The sequence below is a fragment of the Suricata suricatta genome, chromosome 5 (assembly GCF_006229205.1).
Source record: "Suricata suricatta isolate VVHF042 chromosome 5, meerkat_22Aug2017_6uvM2_HiC, whole genome shotgun sequence".
In the NCBI taxonomy this organism is placed as follows: Eukaryota; Metazoa; Chordata; class Mammalia; order Carnivora; family Herpestidae; genus Suricata; species Suricata suricatta.
This window is the reverse complement of record NC_043704.1, coordinates 16,280-40,144: the sequence shown is the minus strand read 5'-3', so window position 1 is coordinate 40,144 and position 23,865 is coordinate 16,280. Positions and strand designations below refer to the sequence as shown.

Genomic DNA, 23,865 nt, shown 5'->3' with positions numbered 1-23,865 from the left:
TAATTTGCTGTTTTGCTTTTTGTTTTCTGTGTTTCATATCTTTTTTATTCCTCTTTTACTATAAGTTTTTTATGATATAGCATTTCATTTTATTTAATGATTTTATATTTTTTGTTTGTTAAAAATGTTTGCTCTGTGGCTTGCATATACATAACAACTTATCATAATGTACCTCGTTTATGCTCACTTAATTCCTATGAGATAGGAATTTACTCCTATATATCTCTATTACCTTCCTTTTTGCTATAATTTAATATATATTATAACTTGATTCACTCATTCATTCATTCATTCATTCATATATTTATTTATTTATTGAGAGAGAGAGAGAGTGTGTGAGTGGGAGGAGTAGAGAGAGGGGTAGACACAGAATCAAAAGCAGGCTCCAGGCTTTGAACTATCAGCACAGTGCTTGATGTTGGGCTCAAACCTATGAATCATGAGATCATCACCTGAGCTGAAGTCAGACCCTTAACCAACTGAGCCACTCAGGTGCCCCTAATTAAATGTAGTTTAAATCAGCTGAAAGAAGAAAGGAGAGCACATATATGTTTAAGGAGAATGACTTTATTAAACTTGTTACCATTTCTGGTTCTCTTCAGTTCTTGTGTGTTTGAGTTCACATCTGGTGTCATTTCCTTACTTCAGCACAGGTGTTCTCCCACTTGCCTTCTGTGCTGTTATTGTCAACTGTATTGCATTTCTGTGTGTTATAGGCTCAACACAATTTATATACTTGTATTTTTCCAGGCAACTGCTTGTTAAAATAAGTTTATAGAAGAAAGAAGAAACATTATTTTGCCTTTTATAATTGCTGATAATTGTCTTATCAGTGCTCTTATTTCTCATTTGGATCACATTGCTCTGGTATATCTCTTGCTTTCAGACTTAAAAAGATCCTTCATTATTTCTTATAAAGTGAGTTTACTAATAGCAAATTTTCTGAGATTTGGTTTATCTGGGAATCTTTACTTCACTTTCATTTTGAAATATAGTTTTGTTGGGTATAGGATTCTTGTTTGAAAGGTGTTTTCTTTTTTCTTTCAGCATTTTAAATATGTCACTGTACTGTCTTCTGGACTTCATGTTTTCTGATCACAAGTCAGTTGTTAATCTTGTGGAGGTTTTCTTGTACATGATGAATCATTTTTGTCTTGCTGTTTTCGAGATTTTCTCTTGTCTACAACATTTTGACTATGATGTGTCCAGGTGTGTATCTCTCTGAATTTATCCTACTTGTTTTTGAGCTTCTTGGATGTGTACATAAATGGTTTTCATCAATTTTGTGAAGTATTAAGCCATTATTTTGTTGAATATTTGATCTGCCACTTTTGCTCTCTTCTGTCTGGTATCCTCAGTATATGTATATTGGTGCATTTAATGGTATCTCATATTTTTCAGAGTCTCCTTTTATATCATGTGTGTGTGTCTGTCTGTGTGCTGCAGATTGCATAATCTCTGTCTATTTTCAAATTCTGCCATGATTCTTCTATCAGTTCAAATATACAGTTGAGTCCCTCTAGTGAATTTTTCATTGCAGTTGTTATACTTTTTTCAACTCTAGCATTTCCATGTAGTTCTTTTACACCTCTCTTTACTGATATTTTCTATTTGATGAGCCTTTGTCATCTTATCTTCCATTAATTTTTAAAATGACTTCCTTTCATTCATTGAATATATTTATAAAACCTACTTTGAAGTTTTATCTGCTATATTTGACATTTGGGTCTTTCAAAGGCAGTTTCTATTCCCTCTTTTAGTTCTGTACATGAGTCATACTTTCCTGTTTCTTTAAGTGTCTCATGATTTGTTGAGAACTACATCTTTTGGTAATATACTAACTGGATAATGATCTCCACTTCTCTTGTTGTTTGCTAGTTTATATAATGACCTGGATGGACTAGTTCAGTGAAGTCTAAGTCCCTCACACCTGCAGCCTCTATTCTCATTCCCCATAAGGCATAGCCTTGGGTATGTACATAGTCTTCCTGATCAGCATATAGTGACAATGGTGTTTAACTGTGCTGTTTTTTTTTATTATCTCCTTCCTTGATCTCACCACTAAACTCCAAGCTGTTAGCCTCCACTAATTGTTAATGGGTTGCTCTATTTTTCTAGAGTATGATCCAGTTACACTGGTACATTTTACAAAGGCAAGGTTTTGGTAGATTTTGAGACTTTTTCTGACCCCATGGTTCTTTCAAACTGTGTCTTTCTCCTGATTTTCTCTGTTACATTTTAGCTATTTAGTCTACTATTTCTCACCTTCTTAATTGTGCATTTTTAGAAAAGTTGAATGATTTAAATTTGATTTGGTCTTGAATGCCAAACATCTGAATGTGCTCCCACAAAATAAAGTCAAATATTTCTGTGAAAATAAAAGGAAACCTTTTTTTCAGTCATGGAGTTGGGGGATCAGATGGGGAGCTCTAGTGTCTTACAACTCATCATCAATTGCAGACTCCAACAGGAAAACACATACCTTACAAGTTGATACTGCTTTAGCTATTTTGCTACCAACAGGAGGAAGAAAGATTTCCTCCTCCACCCGAACCAGCCTAGCCAATAAGAGATGATCACAACTCATACCCCAGCCAGTGAGAAGCTACTATACTTCCGGCTCCCAGTTTATTCTAATGGAGTTTCTATTGACAACAGCTCCTCCCAAGTTCCCCCTTTCCTCTATAAAAGAGTCTCCTCTTTTGTTCTATAGACTTGCCTATGGTTGTTCCATAGATTTGCTGGTCCTAAACTGCAATTTCCTATGGTTTCCAAGTAAACCCATGTTTGCTAGTAAAATAGCTGACAGTTTATTTTCAAGGTAAGTGTTACTTGGTGTCAGAAGTGGGATCCAGCAAAGCTCCCCGCCCACCCCACCCCCCATTCTGAGAGTCCTCATTTGGCCTTTTGTTCCACTCTTCCTGAACTGAAATTTGCCTGTTGAAACTATGCCTGTTGGCAATATGCTGGACTTTGGTCTGATACCTTTGAAACCAGGTTGTTCCTACTAAAACTGCTGTTTAAGAATTTTCTTTGGCTTTAGGAAAACAACTCTAATAAAAGGGATCACAATCATCAAAATGCTTTGAGGGTCCTCCCCCCATTCTGGGACCCCACTCAGTTTTATGTTTTAAAATCATGGCCCCTCCTCATGTGCCTTTCTAACTAAATATACCAACTTAAGTAAGAGTAATGTAGAACTTCAATGGCCAATGTGGAAGAACATTTGATCTTCCCAATTTTTTTTTCTTAAAACTGCATTAGAAACCCTTGGCTGCAAATAAAACGAAATAAAGTAAGGAAACTGAATGGGATAACTAATAGGTGTCTTGAGGGTAACAGTTTTCAGAATCCTAAGTTTGCATCTTTGCAAAATACTATTTCTAAATTAACTGAAAAAAGTGGAGAGAAATAATTTTAGAATTTGACAGTAGTAATCAATTAGCCAACCAGGTGAATTAAATGACCGACCCTTTGAAATCTGTTTGCACCATCTGTTATGGTTTAGATGAGTCTGGAGACACTGATCATTTGTCCCTACTGAATCAGCTACCATTGTTCTTATGGACAAAGTCTTCAACTGCTACTAGCAGAATCTACAGTACACCTCCCATCAAGATTCAAAGTGATCTCTCAAAACGGCCCCCCCATAATTAACCAATAGCCTATGAAGAAAGAAGTCCTACAAGGTATCATGCTCATAATAGATTACAAAGCTCAGAGCCTCATTATATACTGCACTGGCCCCTATAATACTCGTAATTTACCAGTGAGAAAACCCAGTGGCCAAGGATGGAGGTTTGTCTAGGACCTCTGAGCAATGAATAACACTGTAATCCTTTAGCACCCTGTTGTTTCTATCCCCATGTGGTATTAATATCCATTCCTGCTGGTAGCAAATTGTTTTTCATTGTAATTGATCTATGCAGTGCAATTTTAGTATTCCAGTTGACAGGGATAGCCGACACCTATTTGCATTCATTCAGAAAGAATGGAAATAACACCTGGACAGTAATGCCCCAGAGTTTCACAGAGTGTCCTTCTTATTTTTCACAAAACTTAAAAGCTGATTTGCATGCTACAGTTTTCTTCAGGCTTTACTCTGCTACAATGTGTAGATGATTTGTTTCTTAAACTTCCGTCAGGAAGACAGTATTCACCTGTTAAACTTTTTGGCCTTAAAGGGTTATAACGTCTCCAAAGAAAAATTGCCGTTTTCTCAAATTTGGGTTTGACACTTAGGGGGTCTGATCTGGGAATAAGGACTACATGTTTTCACGGTGTACTCCCAGCAGTGAAAGACCTTAAGCATCACATCTTGCAACATGGAGATTTTGTCTTTTAGAAATGACATCTCCAGAAAAACTCTCTTTAATCTCACTGAAAAGGCCCTTATCAAGAACTGTAAGTCAATGCTTGTGCCACCAAACTCCAGAGAATAGACTCCTGGATTCACATAACACATCTGAAGACAGATGTGGATCTGCATACCACCCTAGTGTCCTGAAAGTAAAGATTTCCTGGAACTGAAGCACACACGATCTGGGAAGACAGCTTTCTCACTGTGCCCACACCAAGCCTGTGTATCTTTGTTTGCATTTCTAAAACACTTGTGAAAGGGAAAACTTCTTTTGATTATGGCCTTTGGGAAAGAACCTCATCATGATATTGTGAGTTTAGAAGGATTAGAAGGTTCAGAATTCACAAGTCTTTCTTTCATCTGACCTCTTAATTGATATTGGCTTCTTATGCAAATGTATGGCCTCTGAATTTGCAAACTTACAGATTGCATTTTAGTAACACATTTGGTTCCAAATAACTCTTGAGATAACAACACTGTTTTAATATGTCTTTGAAGTGTTGTTGTTCTGCAGAAAGTTCAACTGTTGCTTCATATTTATACCTGTACCATTTCTTCTTAATACACTTGGCTAATTCTTCCAGTGTAGTCTTGTATTATTCACTATTCTACTTTCACAGTCACTTTAAGTGGGGACTTTGAGGGGACATACATGACTACGGATTTGCCTTTGTAGGGAGAACTTTTCTCCCTTAAATTGGAATAAGCGCTGATAAATATTTCAGTTTTATACTTTAGGACTCAGGGTCTTGGTTTAGAACCATCATACAATTTGGAATTATTATGTTACTTCTTCTGTTTTGTATAATTATTTTAAGTTTGCATTTTGTTGCCCATCAACCTTTTATAAGAAGGACCTCCCCAATAGGAGATGATCTCCAGTGCTTACAGTCTTGATAAATATGAATTATAGTTTGGAATTGCCAGGGAGGTCTCCCTCCTCATCTTCCTTGTTACTAAAATGTGGCCTTAGGTGTTTTCTAACTGCACTTTCCTCTGTCTTAAGATGAGACAATCAGAAAAGTGCTGAGGGACAAAACATTAAATATGGAAAACCTGACTCTTGATCAGAGATTCTTTGAAGAAAGATCTTGGTCAAGAGGGGTAAGTGTGAGAATCAAAGGAAACCTCATCTGAAATGGAGCTGGGGGCCAGAAGTGGGAGCCCTCACACGGTACTACTCATCACCAACTGCAGACCCCAACAGGAAGAGACAAATCAAGGCTGTACCACGCAAGCTACTTTATTATTCCAGCAGGAAAAAGAAAGGCTCTCCTCATCCCCCGCCCCCCACCTAGAAACAGCCCAGCCAAAGAAAGACTGGCATATCCTAGCCAATGAGAGGCCATCACGTCTCGCCAATGAGACAGTCACAGCCCCAACCAAAGAGAAGCCACTCCACTTCCAGCTTCCAGTTTACTCCAGTGGACTTGTTGTTTACAACAGCCCCCCCAACTCCCCCTTTCCTCCATGAAAGAGCCTTCCTCTTGTTTGTCCTCTGGGCTTGCCTACGGTTTTGCCCTAGCATGCTTGTCTCAAATCGCAGATCTCTGATATTCCTGCATAGACTTGTTTTCATTGGTAAAATAACTGACGGTTGTATTTTTAAGGTTAATATTTTTTATCAATTGAAACACGCTTATTTTTTACCAACTAAAACTAATTTTTATGGATATCCATTTAAAATTCAACTAAATATAAAGCTGTGACAGTTAGCTTTATGCATCAGCTTGGCTAGGCTATGGTGCCCAAAAATGTGATCAAATACTAGTGTAGATGTTTCTGTGAAGGCATTAAAATTTTGTTTAATGAAGAAAAAATTTTATAGGTTATTTATCCTGAGGGAGTGACACCCTACAAGTGGCCCTGAAGACATTTATTTTTAAGTGTGAATTCCGTCGGGAGACCTGGGTGGCTCAGTTGGTTAAGTGTCCACCTCTTAGTTTCAGCTCAGGTTATGATCTCACCGTTCGAGGGTTTGAGCCCCATTCTGGGCTCTGTGCTGACAGTGCAGAACCTACTTGGGAGTCTCTCCCCCATACTCTTTCTCTCAAAAAAAAATTTTTAAAACCTTTAAAAAAAGTGACTAACATCTAAATCATTAGTAGAGCAATTACTTTCCATAACATGGGCAGGCCACAGCCAATCAGTTGAAGAACTTAAGAGAAAAAAACCTGAGGTCCCCCTGGGAAGAAGTAATTCTGCCTTTAGCCTTCAGACTCAAGTGCAGCATCAGGTCCTTCCCGAGTAGACAGATTTCTAGCCTGCCCTGCAGGTTTCAGATTTGCCACATGCCAAATCACATGAGCCAGTTCTATAATCTCTCTCTCTCCGTGTACACACACACACACACACACACACATCCTATCGGTTCTACTTCTCTGAAGAACCGTGACTAAATCAGAACTTTGATCATTTCAGCTAAACAAACACTTAGAATTATTCTTTAAGAATTTCATTACAAGAGATGGTTTGTGTTAAAATTTCTGTTTTAAAGATATAAGTACAAATTAGTTCAAACTCACTAAAATTAAAGAGATCAGTTAACCAACAATAATGTACCCAGATTTAATATATGCTAACATTTTGACAGAGTCTTTATATTAGGTCTCTTTTGAGGTGCTTGTTGTTTTTTTTTTTAACATTTATTAAGTTTTGAAAGACAGAGCCAGAATGTAAGTAAGGGAGGGACAAAGAAAGAGGGAGAGACAGACTCCAAAGCAGGCTCCAGACTCTGCACTGTCAGCACAGAGCCCGATGTGGTGCTCAAACCCACGAACCTCGAGATCATGACCTGAGCCGAAGTTGGGTGCTTAACCAACTGAGCCACCCGGGTGCCCCTAGGTCTCTTTTGAGGTTTTAAAAAAATATCCGAAGCATGAAAAATGTAGTTCTTTCAGCTTGAGGGTGGGGAGAGGAGACCACAGACTGACTTTTAAGTATCCTGATAAAAGTCTAATGACTTGTCTCAACAGATAAATAAGCCCTTACTATACCAATAAAGATGCACTGATCTTTCATGTCACCTCCTCTTTCCTGAAGAAGAGACCCACTTGCTTCTGGGGCCAATCACCCAGTGAGGCATGTTCCTCCTGGGCTGTCTGTGGAAATTTTGTACTTCTGGTTTGTGAGAGGAAGATCTGCCATGTTCGTGTCACCCAGAGCCTGGGTTCCTTGCTAAGGTACCAGCACTACATTGTATTTAGATAGATTCCAGAGAAAGAGATTTTTAAATACTCAAAAGTAGTAAAAATGAAATATGTCATGGTAATATTTCCATCTACTCAAAGTATGCGTTTCCTTTGTATGTTTGTCTTACATCTTGGGTTTGTGGGCTTACAATATGATTTGCAAATACATCCATCGCTCTGAGTCTCACAACCCCTGACAGGCAGGGAAATGCAGCGTCATCCTTGTGGGGAACGGTGGCTGCTACCTGACTGGCAGGTGGCCATCAAGCACTGACAGCCAGGGTTTCTGGCTCTTCTCATGTGGCACCCATATGGCACAATGGTTACAGATTTGTCCAAAAAAATGGGAACAATAGATATAGAATACTCTTTTCAACCAGAAACTTGACATGGCAATTAAAGATAAATTCAGTAAGAGTTGAAACAAAATGTTTTCTGGAATACTCTGAGGCCTGATTCTATTATAATCATAACCACTGACAGGAAATAAAGAAAGAAAATATCATACAGTACCTGAAGAAGCAAGTCCCCTTCAGAAAACAGTTCTGCATTGACCTGTGGAGAGGTGGGCTCACTTTCCCCTGGATTCATGGGTGGGTTACCTGAGCAGTCTGCAATGCTGTCCTTTAGGATGGCTGTGGAAGACAAAGGTGGCATTGAAAACAAGTGTTTATTAATCTTGTCAATATAGTTTGTGTTTGAGGAGACCATCTTTTTTTTAATGTTTGTTTATTTGAGAGAGAGAGAGAGAGAGAGAGAGCGAGCGCACTCATTGGAGGGTCAGAGAGAGAGGGAAATACAGATCCAAAGCAGGCTTCAGGCTTGAGCTGTCAGCACAGAGCCTGACATGGGGCTCGAACTCACAAACTGTGAGATCCTGATCTGAGCTGAAGTCAGAGGCTGAACTGACTAGGCCACCCAGGCACCCCTTGAGGAAACCATCTTAACAAAAGAGAACATACTGAAGGCTGATGGAGGGAGGTGGGTGGGGGGATTAAATGGGTGATGAGTATTAAGGAGAGCATTTGTTATGATGAGCACAGGGTGTTATACGTAAGTGATGAACCACTAAGTTCTACTCTGGAAACCAATACTACACTGTATGGTGATAAACTAGAATTTAAATACAAATTGGAAGAAATAAATGCGTGATAGCTCTGAAATAAAGAGAGAGGAAAAAATAAAGGAAAGCACCTTACACCTTCAAAAGTGCGCATTAAGTGACCTGGCCCTGACTCCTGGAAAGAAACCCAAGGAGTACTGACTGGGGCTGCTCATGCTGGTTCAAGTCAGCATCTGAGACAGAGCGGCTGTGAAAAGTCGAGGCTCCTTGAAATCAAAGGAAAGTCATTTGTACAGAGAGGTCTGCAAGTCACTTTAAAAACAAACTCATAACAGGGTTCATCAGAGAACCCCGTGGAAACCAGGGCATTCCTGCTTCTGTCTCTGACCCAGGACACTGGAGTGGCCTGGGTCAGACGGTGCTGGAGACACAGCTGGTTGTCTGGGGAAGATAAACATATGGGGAAGGGGCTGGGGCTGGGGAAAGGAATTCAACCCGAGAGCAGCTCCACATTGAGCTATCCTGGAAACAAGACCTTCTTCTCTGAACAGCGAGGCATTTGGGCCAGGCCGAGGCCGGCAGGGATCCGGAACGCCCACACACCTCCAGTTTTGCACTGCTCCGCAGAGACGCTCCATGTCTTCTCAGGCTCCTGCACCTCCCTGCATGCTGAGTGCTAATGTGCTTGCCCACCAGGCAGCAGAACGACCCCAGCCAAGCTGCCCCCCAGGTTCCCAGAGGAGTGTGAACAGGGGGTCCTCGTTCAGCCAACGGTTTCTTTGGGACATGTGACCATGTGCTTCCCCCCACCCCCCACCCCTAGGTCTCCAGCAAAATCTCCTCATCTGCTTACTCTACAGTGGGCCCCAGCTGGTCTAAGACCCAAGTGCTGGGTCATCCAGTTCGCTCTAGCTTGAGTTTGTTTCACATTACCTTATTTTCATGGCAAAAGAGATTCTACCCAGTGCCCTGGGAGCAGGTTCAGTCCTGGCTCTTTCTCTGCTGTGCTACCTTTAAAATCTTTGCTTCTCTGAGCCTCACTTTTCTATCTGTACTGGCAGACAGATGATGACAGTGCCTCATAGACTCAGATGAGATACCTGGACAAAAAACCTGGCTCATAAATGATGCCCAATAGATGACAATTCCTTCTTAAGAATTACATAATATGAAAATTAATATAATGCTGAATCACAAAGAACGAGAGAGAACAGGGCAGCTGGACTTGAGAGGCATAGAGCAGTGAGTGTGGGTTAACTGCTCAGTTATGAGACTTCGGACACGTGGCACCTGTCCTGCTGGAAGGCAGACGTAGGCAGAGATAGGGAAAGCCCTAGCCTCAGTCTCAGGCTATGGCAGGAGGAAGCTGGGCCTTTGGGATGGAAGCCCAGTGGATTCTGTGGCTTGGGGACAGCAGTGTGTCCTCAACAAAGCCCTTGTGGGTATGGATCCTGTGAGCCCAGCCCTCCTGCTTGTTTGAGGTCCAACAGGCGTGGGGACTGTTTTCCCTAGACTGGCTCTGGAGATAGCTCTGTCTCTCACCCAGGCTCTCCCCACTCCTGCCTATATGAGAAACAACCAAGAAAGTCATCCATCCATTCAGAGGAGAGACCCAGAGGAGGAGTGTACAGACATGGTGGGAGAGACAGGACTCAGATCCACAGCTCTGAACAGACAAGATTTTAGACTGACTGAGGATCAAGGTGTTTCCATGGAAAAGCAGTTCACAACACAAAACTGGTAGAGACAGCAACTCTCCAGGCCAGTGCAGGGGCATACATGTGCCTCTTTCCTTTGGGCCATCCTGGGGGGAAATCAGACCCAGGTCAGAGGGTCCCAGTTCTCCACCACTGTCAGTGGCCTGCAGCACAGGCCCCTATGTTCACTGGCACAAACCAGAGACGTCTGGGGAAGAGAAGGCTCAGGCAGCCTCGAAACAGGTAGCAGAGGCAAGCAGAGAACCCATTCCAGGCCTCTCGGTGCTGAGAGGGCTTTGAAGGGTCTGTGCTTCCCTCCCGTCAAAGGATTTCAGCCTCTGTGGGATTCATATAGCATAAAATCAACCACTTTAAACTGAGCAGTCCTGTGGCATTGAGCACATTCACAGTGTTGTGCAACTACCACCTCTATTGAGATCCAAAATACTGTTGGCACCCCAAAAGGAAACCCTGCATCTGCTCATCAGTCACCCTGGCCCTCTGACTCCAGCCTCTGGCCGGCACTGCAAAGGTGTCCGACTATTTGCATGGCCATTCTGCATCACTATTATACAGGATTAAATAGCTGCTGCTCCTCTAAAGCTTTCACTGAATTTTGGGCAGTTTCATAATTCTCATTGTATTTTCAACGTCAACTGGACCCAATTAATTTTTTACTTTCTATTTTGAGCAGCTGTAACAACGTGTAATATGTTGTCCAGGCCCAGAGTCTTCCTCTGTCTTCCTGGACTGTAGCTTGCCAGTTACCAAGGTACACTTTCTTCCTCCAGGGGACACAGCAGCCACAAGCTCACCTGTGCTTAGTTGCATCACTTAATTTACTGAGTACAAGTTCCGCTTGCAGGGATGGGTTAAAACTACCTTTCAGCAATGACACAGTGAATTAGCAGGTAAAGAACTTTAGAAGAATAAGTGCTCCAGAAGATGATAAGAAATCTCTCCATTCATATCCTAGTTTCAGAAAAATGAGCCCTTTGTTCTGAACCAGAGTTCTGTCAGGTGGAACACTTGGCGTATCGCAAGGAATGACAGAGCACGGGAAGGAAAGAAGTCAGGCCATCAGCTAAGGACTTCTGTTCATGCCAGTCTGTGAGCCTTGTGAGAAACACAGCGGGCTGGGGCCTGTGCCCACCTCCTTCTGTGGACAGGCTGAGAGACGGTGTGGAGCCCAGAATTTACACATCTGGTTGGGCATGCACTGACGCACTTGCGTTCTGGTTCACGTATGGCACCTGTGCTGAGCATGCTGCCTTCTTCCTCTGCCTGAGACCAAACCCCATGGTGCAGCTTTCACCTGGACAGACGTTTCACTCCCAAGTGCCGGTGCGCACAGCCCCAGCTCATCGCTTATTTTGGAACCACAGCCACCACTTACCTGCGAAATAGCTCTTCACTTTTAGGTAGCCCACGATCAGCCTGAGGATGGAGAGCTTGTCAAGCCGGGCCCGCACATCCTCAGGGAAGGGCAGCAAGTTGGTCAGTTTGTTCAGCTCTTGATTCAGGCGGTCCCGGTGCCGTTTAGAAGGGTTTGACTTGGCTCCCTCTGGAGGCTGTGGCTTAGGACTCGGGGGAGAGAGAGAAGCCATTATTCTCTACCTTTCCCTGCACTGTCACTTGTACCACCCCAGGGCCCCAGTGCTGTGCCAGACATGGTTTGGCCTGAATTCCTGGTGTTTGGGCAGAAGCCATTGTTCTACAGCTTCAGGTACTGCTCATCCAGGAAACCCCATGAGGGGTCTGCCCTCACCACCCTCCTGGCCAGTGGGCATGAAGTGTGGACGATGCCACTTCATACTGTGGACATGTTAGACCCAGTGGCCCTCAAAGCACCAGGAGCCTGGGGACTGCTTTCCTCCCCACTTTCTGGTAGCCTGACATATTTGCATCCACATGCAATTTTTTAAATTAGGAAATCTCTACACCACAATTAACAACTGAAATGGGCGAAACTCCGTTTAGGAGATTATAGTTTATTAAGAATTGAGCCTACGCCCACACACAAATATACACTAACATGCATCTGTATGTATGCTCCCTTTCCTTCTCTGTATGCACATGCTCACACACACTCCAGGCCAAGGTACACGGTAATTATATTGCTGAAGACCAGTGTTGGAAACAGCCAGAGAAAAAAAGACCCATTTCATACAGATAAATAATGATAGAATCAATGCTCACTTCTCATCAGAAAAAATGCAAGCCAAAACACAATGGGATGACATCTTTAATTTACTGAAAGAAGGGAACTGCTAACCCAGAATTTCGTATCTGAAGAAAATATCCTTCAGAAATGAAGGCAAAGTAAAGAAATTTTCAGACAAAAACTCAAAGAATGTTTCCAGAAGATTTGAGCTACAATAAATATTTAAATTTTTTAAATTTTTTTCTGTGTTTTAATTTATTTTTGAGAGACAGAGAGAGACAGCGCGAACAGGGGAGGGTCAGGGAGAGAGGAGACACAGAATCCGAAGCAGGCTCCAGGCTCTGAGCTAGCTGTCAGCACAGAGCCCGACGCGAGGCTCGAACCTACGAACTGTGAAAGCATGACCTGAGCTGAAGCTGGACGCTTAACAGACTGAGCCACCCAGGCACCCCTAATTTTTTTTTAATGTTTATTTATTTTTGAAGGAGAGAGACAGAGTATGAGTGGAGGAGGGGCAGAGAGAGAGAGGGAGACACAATCTGAAGTAGGCCCCAGGCTCTGAGCTGTCAGTACAGAGCCCGACACGGGGCTCGAACTCATGAGCTGCGCGATCATGACCTGAGCCAAAGTCAGACCCTTAACCAACTGAGCCACCTAGGTGCCCATGAGCTACAATAAATATTTAAAAAGGTTCTTTAAGCTGAAGAAAAATGATATCAGACATAAATGTGGCTCTCCATGAAAGAATAAACAATGCTGTTAATGATGAAAATTTAATGATTTTAATTTATTTAAAACATAACTAACTGCTTAAAGAAAAATAATAGTGTTGCACTGTGGGGCTTATAGCATATGTAGAATGTATGAAAACAGTAGTACAAAGGATGGAAGGGAAGTGGAATTATAGTGTCCTCGAGGTGATTACATTATCCATGCAACAGTATAATATTTCAAAGTAGATAGTATAAGTTAAAATTACATTGTAAGCCTTATGGCAAACACTGAAAATATAAAGCAAAGATGTACAACTAATAAGCCACAAAAGGAGATATATGAGATGTTAAAGATGAATTAAATATAAAGGAAGGAAGGAAAACAGGAAAAATAACAAAGAATAGATGGAACAACTAGAAAATAAAATGGCAGACCTAAACTCGACCATATTGAAGTTTCCAAAATGTAAACAAGCAGAAAATATCAGACTACTGAAAAAACAAAACCCATGGTATCTGGAAGAAACACAGTTTAAATGTAAAGACTCAGATAGGTTAAAGTAAAAGGATTGAAAAAGACACACCATGTGCACATTAGACATTACACAGCTGCAGTGGTTATCTTAGCAGACAGAGATGACTTATCAAAGATAAAGACAGGTGTTTTCATAATATTAAAAAGGCCATAACTATCATATATGTATACAATAACAGAATTCCAAAATATGTGAAGCAAGAACTGAGACAGTTGCAAGGAGAAACAGACAAATCCATAACTAGAGTTGGGGATTACTGTTCTCTCAGTAAATGATAGGACAGATTGTTAGAAAATTATTAAGGATACACAAGACGTGAAACTTCTTCTTTAACTTAGCGTGATTGACATTTGTAAAACACTACAACAAATAACTGCAGAATACAGATTCTTTTTATGTACATGTGGAAATTCACCAAGGGAGACTTATATTCTGGGCCATAAAACAAATCTCAATATGTTTAAATAGAATGAAATCATACAATGACCACAATGATATTTAAGAATCAGTAACAAAGATATCTGAAAAATATTTGAAAGTTACCATGTTTAAAAATAACTCATGTGCCCAGGGTGCCTGGGTGGCTCAGTCAGTTAGCATTCGAGTCTTGACTTTGGCTCATGTCATGCTCTCACAGTTTGTGAGTTTCCAGCCCTGAGTCGGGCTCTGTGCTGATGGCGCAGTGCCTGCTTAGTCTTCTGTGTCCTTCTCTATCCCTCCCCTGCTGGTTCTCTCTCTCTCTCTCTCAAAATAATAAAATTTAAAAAAATAACTCATGGGCCCAAGAAGAAAGCACAAGGGAAACAAGAGAATATCTAAATGGCAACGAAAGACAACAATCCAGAATTTGTGGGTTGCAGTTAACGTGATGTGCAGAGGGAAGATGATGGCCTTACTTACATAAGAAAAGGAAAACATTTTATATAAATGATCTGAGTTTCCTCCTTAAGAAGCTAGAAACACAAGAGTAAACTAAGCCCAAAGTGTGTACAAGGAAGAAAATAATCAAGTAAAAGCAGAACAATGAAACAGAAAATGGAGGAAATAAATGAAACTGAAGACTTTGAAAATATCAATGAAATTGATAATCATCTACCTAGAGTAATCAATTCCCCCTAAAAGAGAATGCTAATTACCAATAGTAAGGAAAAAGGGAAATAGTTGTAGATCCTGCAGACATTAAAAGGAGAAAATCTTCATGACATTGAAATGTGCAAAGATTTCTTAGATGGGTCACAAAAAGCACTAACCATAACAGAAAATGATTAATAAGGTGGACTGCAAGAAAATTAAGAAAATGAAAAGGCAAGCCACAGTATGGGGGAAAAAATATCTGCAGTGTATGTGGTTGAAAAAAAGGAATTGTATCCAGAATATATAAAGGACTTTTACTAACCAATTAGAAATGGGTAAATAATTTGGATAACTCACTAAAGAAAATACACTAATAGCCAAAAAGCATATGGGATCATAAGCAACATTATAATTAATCAGAAAACTGAAAATTAAAATAAATTACTTGAACATATATATTAAAATGGCTAAAATTCAAAATTTGACAACACTAAGTGTTGGAGGTGATTTGAAATAACTGCAATCTCATTCATTGAAAAATGATTCCAGTTTCTTAAAATGTTAAACATGGCATAGCAGTTCCACTCCCAGGTACTTACTGAGATGAAGTAAAAATATATATTCACAAAAGACTACTTATAGCACTTTATCATTATAACCCAAACTGGGGTGACCAGCCAGCCAGATGGGTGAGGAGGAGACTCAGCAGCTCAGCTCACCACCCACTAAGGCCCCTCGGAACCTGTTTGTCAGGAGAACTGTCTCATGAGGTTTGCCCCCATCTTCTCCAGCAGGATCTCTGCCTCTTTCAATAAGCCACAGAAAAAGGCCAGGTCCAAGTGAGGCAGCAAGTAAACTGGGCAGCCCTATCACCACCCAGCCTTGGTGCCTCAGCCCTAGGAGGGGGATGATAATAGAAGTCTCTACCTCCTAGGTTGCTTAAGGATCAATTACAACATATAGATTCCATGGTGCAGAACCTTGTGCCAGTTTTGTGTGGTTTGCTAATTGTTAGTCTGTGTCCCATCACTGTATTATGTAGAAATGTGGATGATTTTATTTTATATTTGTAAAATTCAGGCACTGAAACATGTAACTAAACTTCAAAGGATCCATTTGTTAAATCTTCATAAACTGCTTTGAAACAGCCCGGAGGAGGTTTGTAGAGCAGGACAATGCCACCAACACCCAGACTTGAGTTAGCAGAACAAGATTGGCAAATTGGCTTATGTTGATATTTTCACTTAAAATGTACAGTATAGGAAGTGGAGTGAAGATGGAAGAGCAGTAGGGACACCCTACGCCTCATCCCTTTAACCTAGCTGTATAAATATCAAGTCATCCTGAACACCCAAGAAGTCAATCTGAATGCCAAGAGCACAAATTATAGAACTAGAGGGACAAAAGAAGCTACATTGTGGAAGGAGGAGGTGCAGAGATGTGATTCCAGGGAGAAAAGAATCATGGGCGCTGTGGAGGGGAGGAAGCCTTGATCTCAGAGAGGAGAGAGAGAGAGAGAGAGAGAGAGAGAGAGAGAGAGAGAGAGAGAGAGAGAGAAGGAGAGAAGGCAGTGTGCAGGGAATTGCACAAGAGAAACACTTCCCCAAAACCATTGACTGGAAAACTAGAGAGGCTGATTATTGCAAGGTTTTACAAGCAGGCACAGAACTGAGAATCTGAAGTCTGTGCCACCACTGAGTGAAGCCCGGTGGACACAGTGGTCCTCCTGTGGGGAAAGAGGGCAGAGACCCAGGAAAGACAGCATGGTTTGAGGATCCCCTGATTTGCATTGGGACAGACAGTTCCCCTTCTTGGAGTGCCTTTGGGAGTGGTGGCACAGTCTCTCAGGGGACAAAAACCTGAAGGGTGCCAAAGTGCAGCCCCATTCATTAGCATAGGAACAGACGCCTGTTGAGGGCAGCAACCTTGGTGCCGGCTTTTCACTGGGCTTTGCCATAAACTCTGAGCCCCTGTGCGGTCCTGTAACTGTTTTTCTCAGACAAACTGGCAATAGCCACAGCACTGTGAGACTTCCCCAGAGGATCACCGACAGTCTGTACCACATGGGTCCCTAAAATTTGGAGTTTGGAAACCCAGCCATGCTCCTGAGATAAAACACAGGAGTACTGTGTTGCCTGGTGAGCAGACAGCCTGGACACAGACAGGGTGAAGGCAGGGATCTGACGGAAGCTGGGGATACAAGAGAGAAATTTTTCGTTCTTCTGTGAAAGCTTCCTGAACAGTTGGAGGTGTGAAATCCCTGCTCTGGGGATGAAAGAGTAGGGCGATGCCATTATTTCCCAGCCCATCATCACTGACTAACGTCAGTGAGAAAAACAGCACCACTAGTGGAGGCTGGAGCCACTCACACCAAGCCCTGACCCTGCGCCCTGCTTCACCAGGGCAAGTTGGCCTGACAACCAGCACTGTAAGCCCCTTCCCCAGAAGACCAGCGCAAACCCCGTGCTCACACCAACTCTGCTGAGTATGTAGTGATGCAAAGCTTCAGCTTTGATGGAAATAGGGTCAGGCTTATTTGAACAAGCAGACCAAAGCACACCCAGCTTTGATGGAAATAGGGTCAGGCTTATTTGAACAAGCAGACCAAAGCACACCCAGTTTGGACAAGGTCCAAACACTCCCTACTACAGGCAATGAGAAATTCTGTAGGCAACTGACCTAAGGAAAAGAGCAGCCAAAACATAACAGCAAAGTGCACACAATGAAACACTTCTGAAGTGCCAGGAGCTGGATAGTATAGGACCTCTTCTTAATAGAGCCGTTACTCTCGGGAACAAGATTTATAACAGGCTTTCCTGAAACACACAAGAAAACAGTGACCTAGACGAAATGACAGGATGGAGGAATTCACTCCAAGAGAAAGAACAAGAAGAAGTCATGGCCGGGGATTTAATCAAAACAGATAGAAGTAATACGTCCAAAACAATTTAAAACAACAATCCTAAGGATACTAGCTGGGCTTGATAATGGCAAGAAGACACTAGAGAATCTCTTACTGTAGAGATAAAAGAACTAAAAACTAGTCAGGCCAAAATAAAAAATGCTATAATTGAGAAGCAAAAACAACTGGATGTAATAACAAGGATGGATGAAGCAGAGGAACTAATCTGTGATATAGAAGATAAAAGTATGTAAAATAATGAAGCTGAAAAGAAGACATAAAGAAAAGTATTGGATCATGAATGTAAACTTAGGGAACTGAGTGACTCCACAAATTGTATGGACGTTTGTATCATAGGAGCTCCAGAAGAAGAGGGGGAAATGGGCAGAAGGATTATTTGAGCAGATACTAGCTGTCAATTTCCCTAATCTAGGGAAGGAAACAGACATCCAAATCCAGGAGGCACAGAAAACTCCCTTCAAATTCAACAAAAGCTTTTCCAAAGCAAGACATATTGTAGCAAAATTTGCAAAATATAGAAATAGGGAAAGAATCCTGAAAGCAGCAAGGGGAAAGAAATCCCTAACCTATAAGGAAAGACAAATCAGTTTAGCATCAGATCTCTCCAGAAATCTGACAGGCCAGAAGGGAGTGGCTTGATATATTCAATGTGCAGAAGGGGAAAAAGACACAGCCCTGAATACTCTGTCCAGCAAAGCTGTCATTCAGAATCGAAGGAGAGTTAAAGAGTTTCCCAGACAAACAAAAACTAAAGGAGTTTGTGGCCACTAAACCAGCCTTACAAGAAATATTAAAGAGGATGTTTTGGGAAAGAAAGATCAAAAGCAGCAAAGACTAGGAAGGAACAGAGAAAATCTCCAGAAACAGTGAATTCACAGGTAACTATATTTTTATTTATCATTAATTACTCTGACTGTAAATGGACTACATGCTCCAATAAAAAGGCAGAGTATCAGAATGGATTAAAAAAAATAAGACCCATCTATATGCTGCTTATAAGAGACCCCTTTTAGACCTAAAGATGCCTCCAGATTGAAAGTGATGGAATGGAGAACCAGCTATCATGCTACTGAATGTCAAAAGAAAGCTGGAACAGCCAGACTTATCTCAGACAACTAGATTTTAAACCAAAGACTGTAACAAGTGATGAAGAAGGGAATTATCTCATAACTAGGGGTCTATCCAACAATAATATCTAATGATTGTAAACATGTATGCTGCCAAATTGGAAGCACCCAAATATATAAATCAATAACAAGTAACTCTTTGATAATAATACAACAATAGTAGGGGACTTTAACACCTCCTGCTTATAGCAATGGACAGGTCATCAAACAGGAAATTAACAAGGAAACAGTGGTTTTGAATGACACACTGGACCTGATGGACTTAACAGATATATTCAGAACATTTCATCCTTAAGTGGTAGAATACACATTCTTTTTCAGTGCACATGGAATATTCTCCAGACTAGATCATAAAATGGGTCACAAATCTGCCTTCAACAAATACAAAAAGATTGAGACCACACCACACATATTTTCAGATCACAACATAATGAAACTTGAAGTTAACCACAAGAAAAAATTTGGAAAGACCACAAATACATGAAAGTTAAAGAATGTCCTACTAAAGAATGAATGTATTAACCAGGAAATTAAAGAATAAATTAAAAAAAACATGGAAACAATGAAAATGGTCCAGAACCTTTGGGATACAGCAAAGGCAGTCCTAAGAGGGAAGTGTATAAAAAAAAAGTGCCTACATCAAGAAGCAAGAAAAGTCTCAAATACACAACCTAACCTTACACCTCAAGGAGCTAGAAAAGGAACAGCAAAAAAATCCTAAACCCAGTGAAGAAGGGAAATAATAAAGATTAGAGCAAAAAGAAATGATATAGAAACAACAACAAAAAAACTAGAACAGATCAACAAAACTAGGAGCTGGTTCTTTGAAAGAATTAATAAAATTGATAACCCCTAGTCAGACCAATCAAAAAGAAAAGAGAAAGGAGCCAAATAAATGAAATTATGAATGAATGAGGAAAGATCGCAACCAACACCACGGAATTGCAAACAGTTATAGGAGAATATTATGAAAAATTATATGCCGACACAATGGGCAATCTGAAAGAAATGGACACATTCCCAGAAACACACAAAGTGCCAAAACTGAAACAGGAAGAAATAGAAAATTTGAACAGACCCATAACCAGTAAAGGAATTGAATCACTAATAAAAATCACCCAACAAACAAAAGTCCAGGGCCACATGGCTTCCCAGGGGAATTCTACCAGACAGTTAAAGAAGAGTGGATAATACCTATTCTTCTTAAACTGTTCCAAAAAATAGAAATGGAAGGAAAACTTCAAAACTCATTCTACAAGGCCAGCATTACCTTGACTCCAAAACCAGACAACGACCCCTCTAAAAAGGAGAATTACAAGCCAGTATTCCTAATGAACATGGATGCAAAAACTCTCAACAAGCATAATAGAATCCAACAGTATATTAAAAGAATTATTCACAATCCAGTGGAGTTTATTCCTGGGCTTCAGGGATAGTTCAATATTTGAAAATCAATCAACGTGATACACCACATTAATAAAAGAAATGATAAGAACCATATGATCCTTACAACAGATGCAGAAAAAACATTTGGCAAAATACACCATTCATTCTTGATAAAAGCCCTCAAAAAAACTGGTATAGAGGGAACACACCTCAATACCAAAAAGGCCGTATATGAAAAACCCACAGCCAGTATCATCCTGAATGGGGAAAAACTGAGAGCTCTTTCTCTATGGTCAGGAACAAGACAGGGTTGTCCACTCTCACCATTACTGTTAACATAGTACTGAGAGTCTTAGCCTCAGTAATCAGACAACAAAAATAAATAAAAGGCATCCAAATTGGCAAGGATGAAGTCAAACTTTCACTATTTTCAGATGACATGATACTCTCTGTATAAACCCAAAAGACTCCACCAAAAGATTGCTAGAACTGATATGTGAATTCAGCAAAGCTGCAAGATATAAAACCAATGTACGGAAATTTGTTTAATTTCTATATACCAATTGCGAATCATGAGAAAAAGAAACCAAAGAATTGATACCATTTATATTAGTACCAGAAACCATAAGATACTTAGGAATAAAACTAACCAAAGAGGTAAAAGATCTGTACTCTATAGAACACTTATGAAAGAAAACATTCTATGCTTATAGATTGGAAGAACAAACATTGTTAAAATGTCTATACTACCCAAAGCAATCTATACATTTAATGCAATCTCTGTTAAAATACCAACAGCATTTTTCACAGTGCTAGAATAAACAGTTCTAAAATTTGTATGGAACCACAAAAAACCCTGAATAGCCAAAGTAATCCTGATAAAGAAAAGCAAAGTTGGAGGCATCACAATTCCAGACTTCAAGCCATATTACAAAGCTGTAGCCATCAAGACAATATGGTACTGGCACAAAAGCAGACACTCAGATCAGTGGAACAGAATAGAAAACCCAGAAATGGATCCACAACTATATGGTCAACTAATCTTCAACAAAGCAGGAAAGAATATACAATGGAAAAAGACAGTCTCTTCAACAAATGGTGTTGGGAAAACTGGACAGCGACATACAGAAGAATGAAACTGGACCACTTTCTTATACCATATGCAAAAACAAACTTGTGAAATGAATTAAAGACCTAAATGTGAAATAGGAAGCCACCAAAATCCTAGAGAAGAATGTAGGCAGCAACTCTTTGACCTTGGTTGGAGCAACTTCGTACTAGACATGTCACTGAAGGCAAAGGTAAAAACAACAAAAATGAACTTTTGGGACTTCATCAAGATAAAAATCTTCACCGTGAAGGAAACAATCAACAAAAACAAAAGGCAGCCTACAGAATGAGAGAAGATATTTGCAAATGAAATATCTGATAAAGACTTAGTATCCAAAATTATAAAGAACTTATCAAACTCAGCACCCAAAACCAAATAATCTAGTGAAGAAATGGGCAGAAGACACGAACAGACATTCTTCCAAAAGATGACATCCAGATGGCTAACAGACACATGAAAAGCTGCTCAGTATCACTCACCATCAGGGACATACAAATAAAAACCACAAGGAGATACTATCTCACATTTGTCAGAATGGCTAAAATTAATAACTCAGGAAACAACAGATGTTGGCAAGGATGTGGAGAAAGGAGAATCCTCTTACACTATTGGTGGGAATGGAAACTGGTGCAGCCACTCTGAAAAACAGTATGGAGGTTCCTTAAAAAGTGAAAACAGAACTACCCTCTGTCCCAGCAATTGTGCCCAAAGGATACAAAACCCCCCACAAAAATACTGATTTGAAGGGGGCACATGCACCCCAATGTTTTCAGCAGCATTATCAACAAGAGCCACACTATAGAAAGAGTCCAAGTGTCCATCAACTGATTAGTGGATAAAGAAGCTGTGGTATATAGACACAATGGAATATTACTCAGCCATCAAAGAGAATGAAATCTTGCCATTTGCAACATCATGGATGGAGCTAGAGTGTATTATACTAAGTGAAATAAGTCAGAGAAAGACAAATACCATATGATTTCACTCGTGGATTTTAAGAAACAGAACAGATGAACATAAGGGAAGGGGGAAAAGAGAGCGAGCAAGAGAGAAGGAAACCGTAAGAGCCTCTTGAAGATGGAGAACAAACTGAGGGTTGATGGAGGGAGGTGAGTGGCGGATGGACTACATGGGTGATAGGTATTAAGGCTGGCGCTTGTGGTGAGCTCTGGGTGTTACGTGTAAGTGATGCATCACCAAATTCTACCTTGAAACCAAGTTTACCAAGTTAATTCTAGTTAACTAGAATTTAAATAAAAATGTGAAATAAAAAAATGTACAGTATGTGTAATACACTTCGGGGTCCCTCCTCCCATTTTAACATCTTTTTCAATTAACCAGTGATGGCTGGTTTCACTGCTCTGAAAAAATAACTTCTGCTGCGCTTGTTTCTGAGCTGTGCCCCTACTGAGAAGTTTCATGGTATAGGTATTTTTTATTGTGTAAAATGCACACACCATAAATTTTTATCCATTTCAACCGTTTTTGAAGTGCACCATTCAGTGGCATCACGCAGCAGAAACTTCTGACCCCTTAGCAGTCACTTCCCCGCTCCCCCTCCTCTGCCACCACCAAACTCCTTTTGGATTGGCCTATTCTGAACACTTCCTATAATGGTATCATGGGCTGTTTTCCCTTTGGTACTTCGCTTGCACCACGGCATTTTACGTATTTCACAATGACGTGGGATTAGAATTGATATTTTGAGAGGTTTGGGGAAATTTCTCACAGACCCGCCCGCAGGCCGGGTTCCCTTGCGCCACTGGGGGTTGTGCGGGCCAGAGGCCGGGTCCCGTGTCACTGGGGCTGTGCCGCGAAGGCGGGTTGTCGCCCGGCCGGGGCCGGCTGGGGCCTCAGGGGCCCTCGGTGCCGCCAGGTGCCCTGCAGCCCTGGGGCCGCGCCCCGGCCGCTCCCAGACGCGCGAAGACCCTGGGGTCTCGGCCCAAGGACTCTGCCCGAGGAATGTCCTCCCCACAGGACCTGAGATTTACTATCCGCAGGAGCGTCCGCCCGGCACCAGGGGCCACACGGATCTCTCCCGCCGGGAACGTGGAAGGGACCCCGCTCCGGTCCCAGGGCGTGTGCCAGCCGGGGGTCCTCACACCTCGGGGCCGCGGCGTCCCGTCGGTAAATAGGGGTGAAGTGCGGGAGTCACCCACCCCCGCGAGGCCTCGCCCTTCCACCCCCGCCGTGACTCGCTGCCCCTTCCCCCGCCGGCGTGCGCGCCCCGGTCCGCGGTCCGGGCCCCTCCCGGAGAGCGGGCTCGGCCAGCGCCCTCCGCCCCCGGAGACGTTCCCGGGGTGGGACTGGGGGATCTGCCGTCGCGCTCCAACCATCTCCAGGCCGGTACCCCCGTCGTCGGCTCCCGCGGAGCTCCGGGAGCGGCTGCCGGGGACCCCCAGCCCACCCCGCCCCCGCCGCGCGCGCCCCTGCGTCCTCGTACCTCCTCCGCGACGGCTTTTTCCTCTTCTTCGCCGCGTACCGGCCCCCGGCGGCCAGCATGGTGCCCGCCCGCGGCCG

At 41.8% G+C, this 23,865-nt stretch overlaps 1 protein-coding gene across 1 annotated transcript in view; it reads right to left on the bottom strand.

The window, feature by feature from the left end:
* Window positions 1-11,918, bottom strand: part of LOC115292511 (aryl hydrocarbon receptor-like) — a 48,511-nt gene extending 36,593 nt beyond the window's left edge. Inside the window, exons 1-2 of the mRNA XM_029940584.1 lie at window positions 11,708-11,918; window positions 8,065-8,186 (exon numbers count right to left, since the gene is read on the bottom strand). Of these exons, the coding sequence (XP_029796444.1) occupies window positions 8,065-8,186; window positions 11,708-11,918 (333 nt within the window). The remainder of the gene's footprint in view (window positions 1-8,064; window positions 8,187-11,707) is intronic.
* Window positions 11,919-23,865: the final 11,947 nt, after the last annotated feature.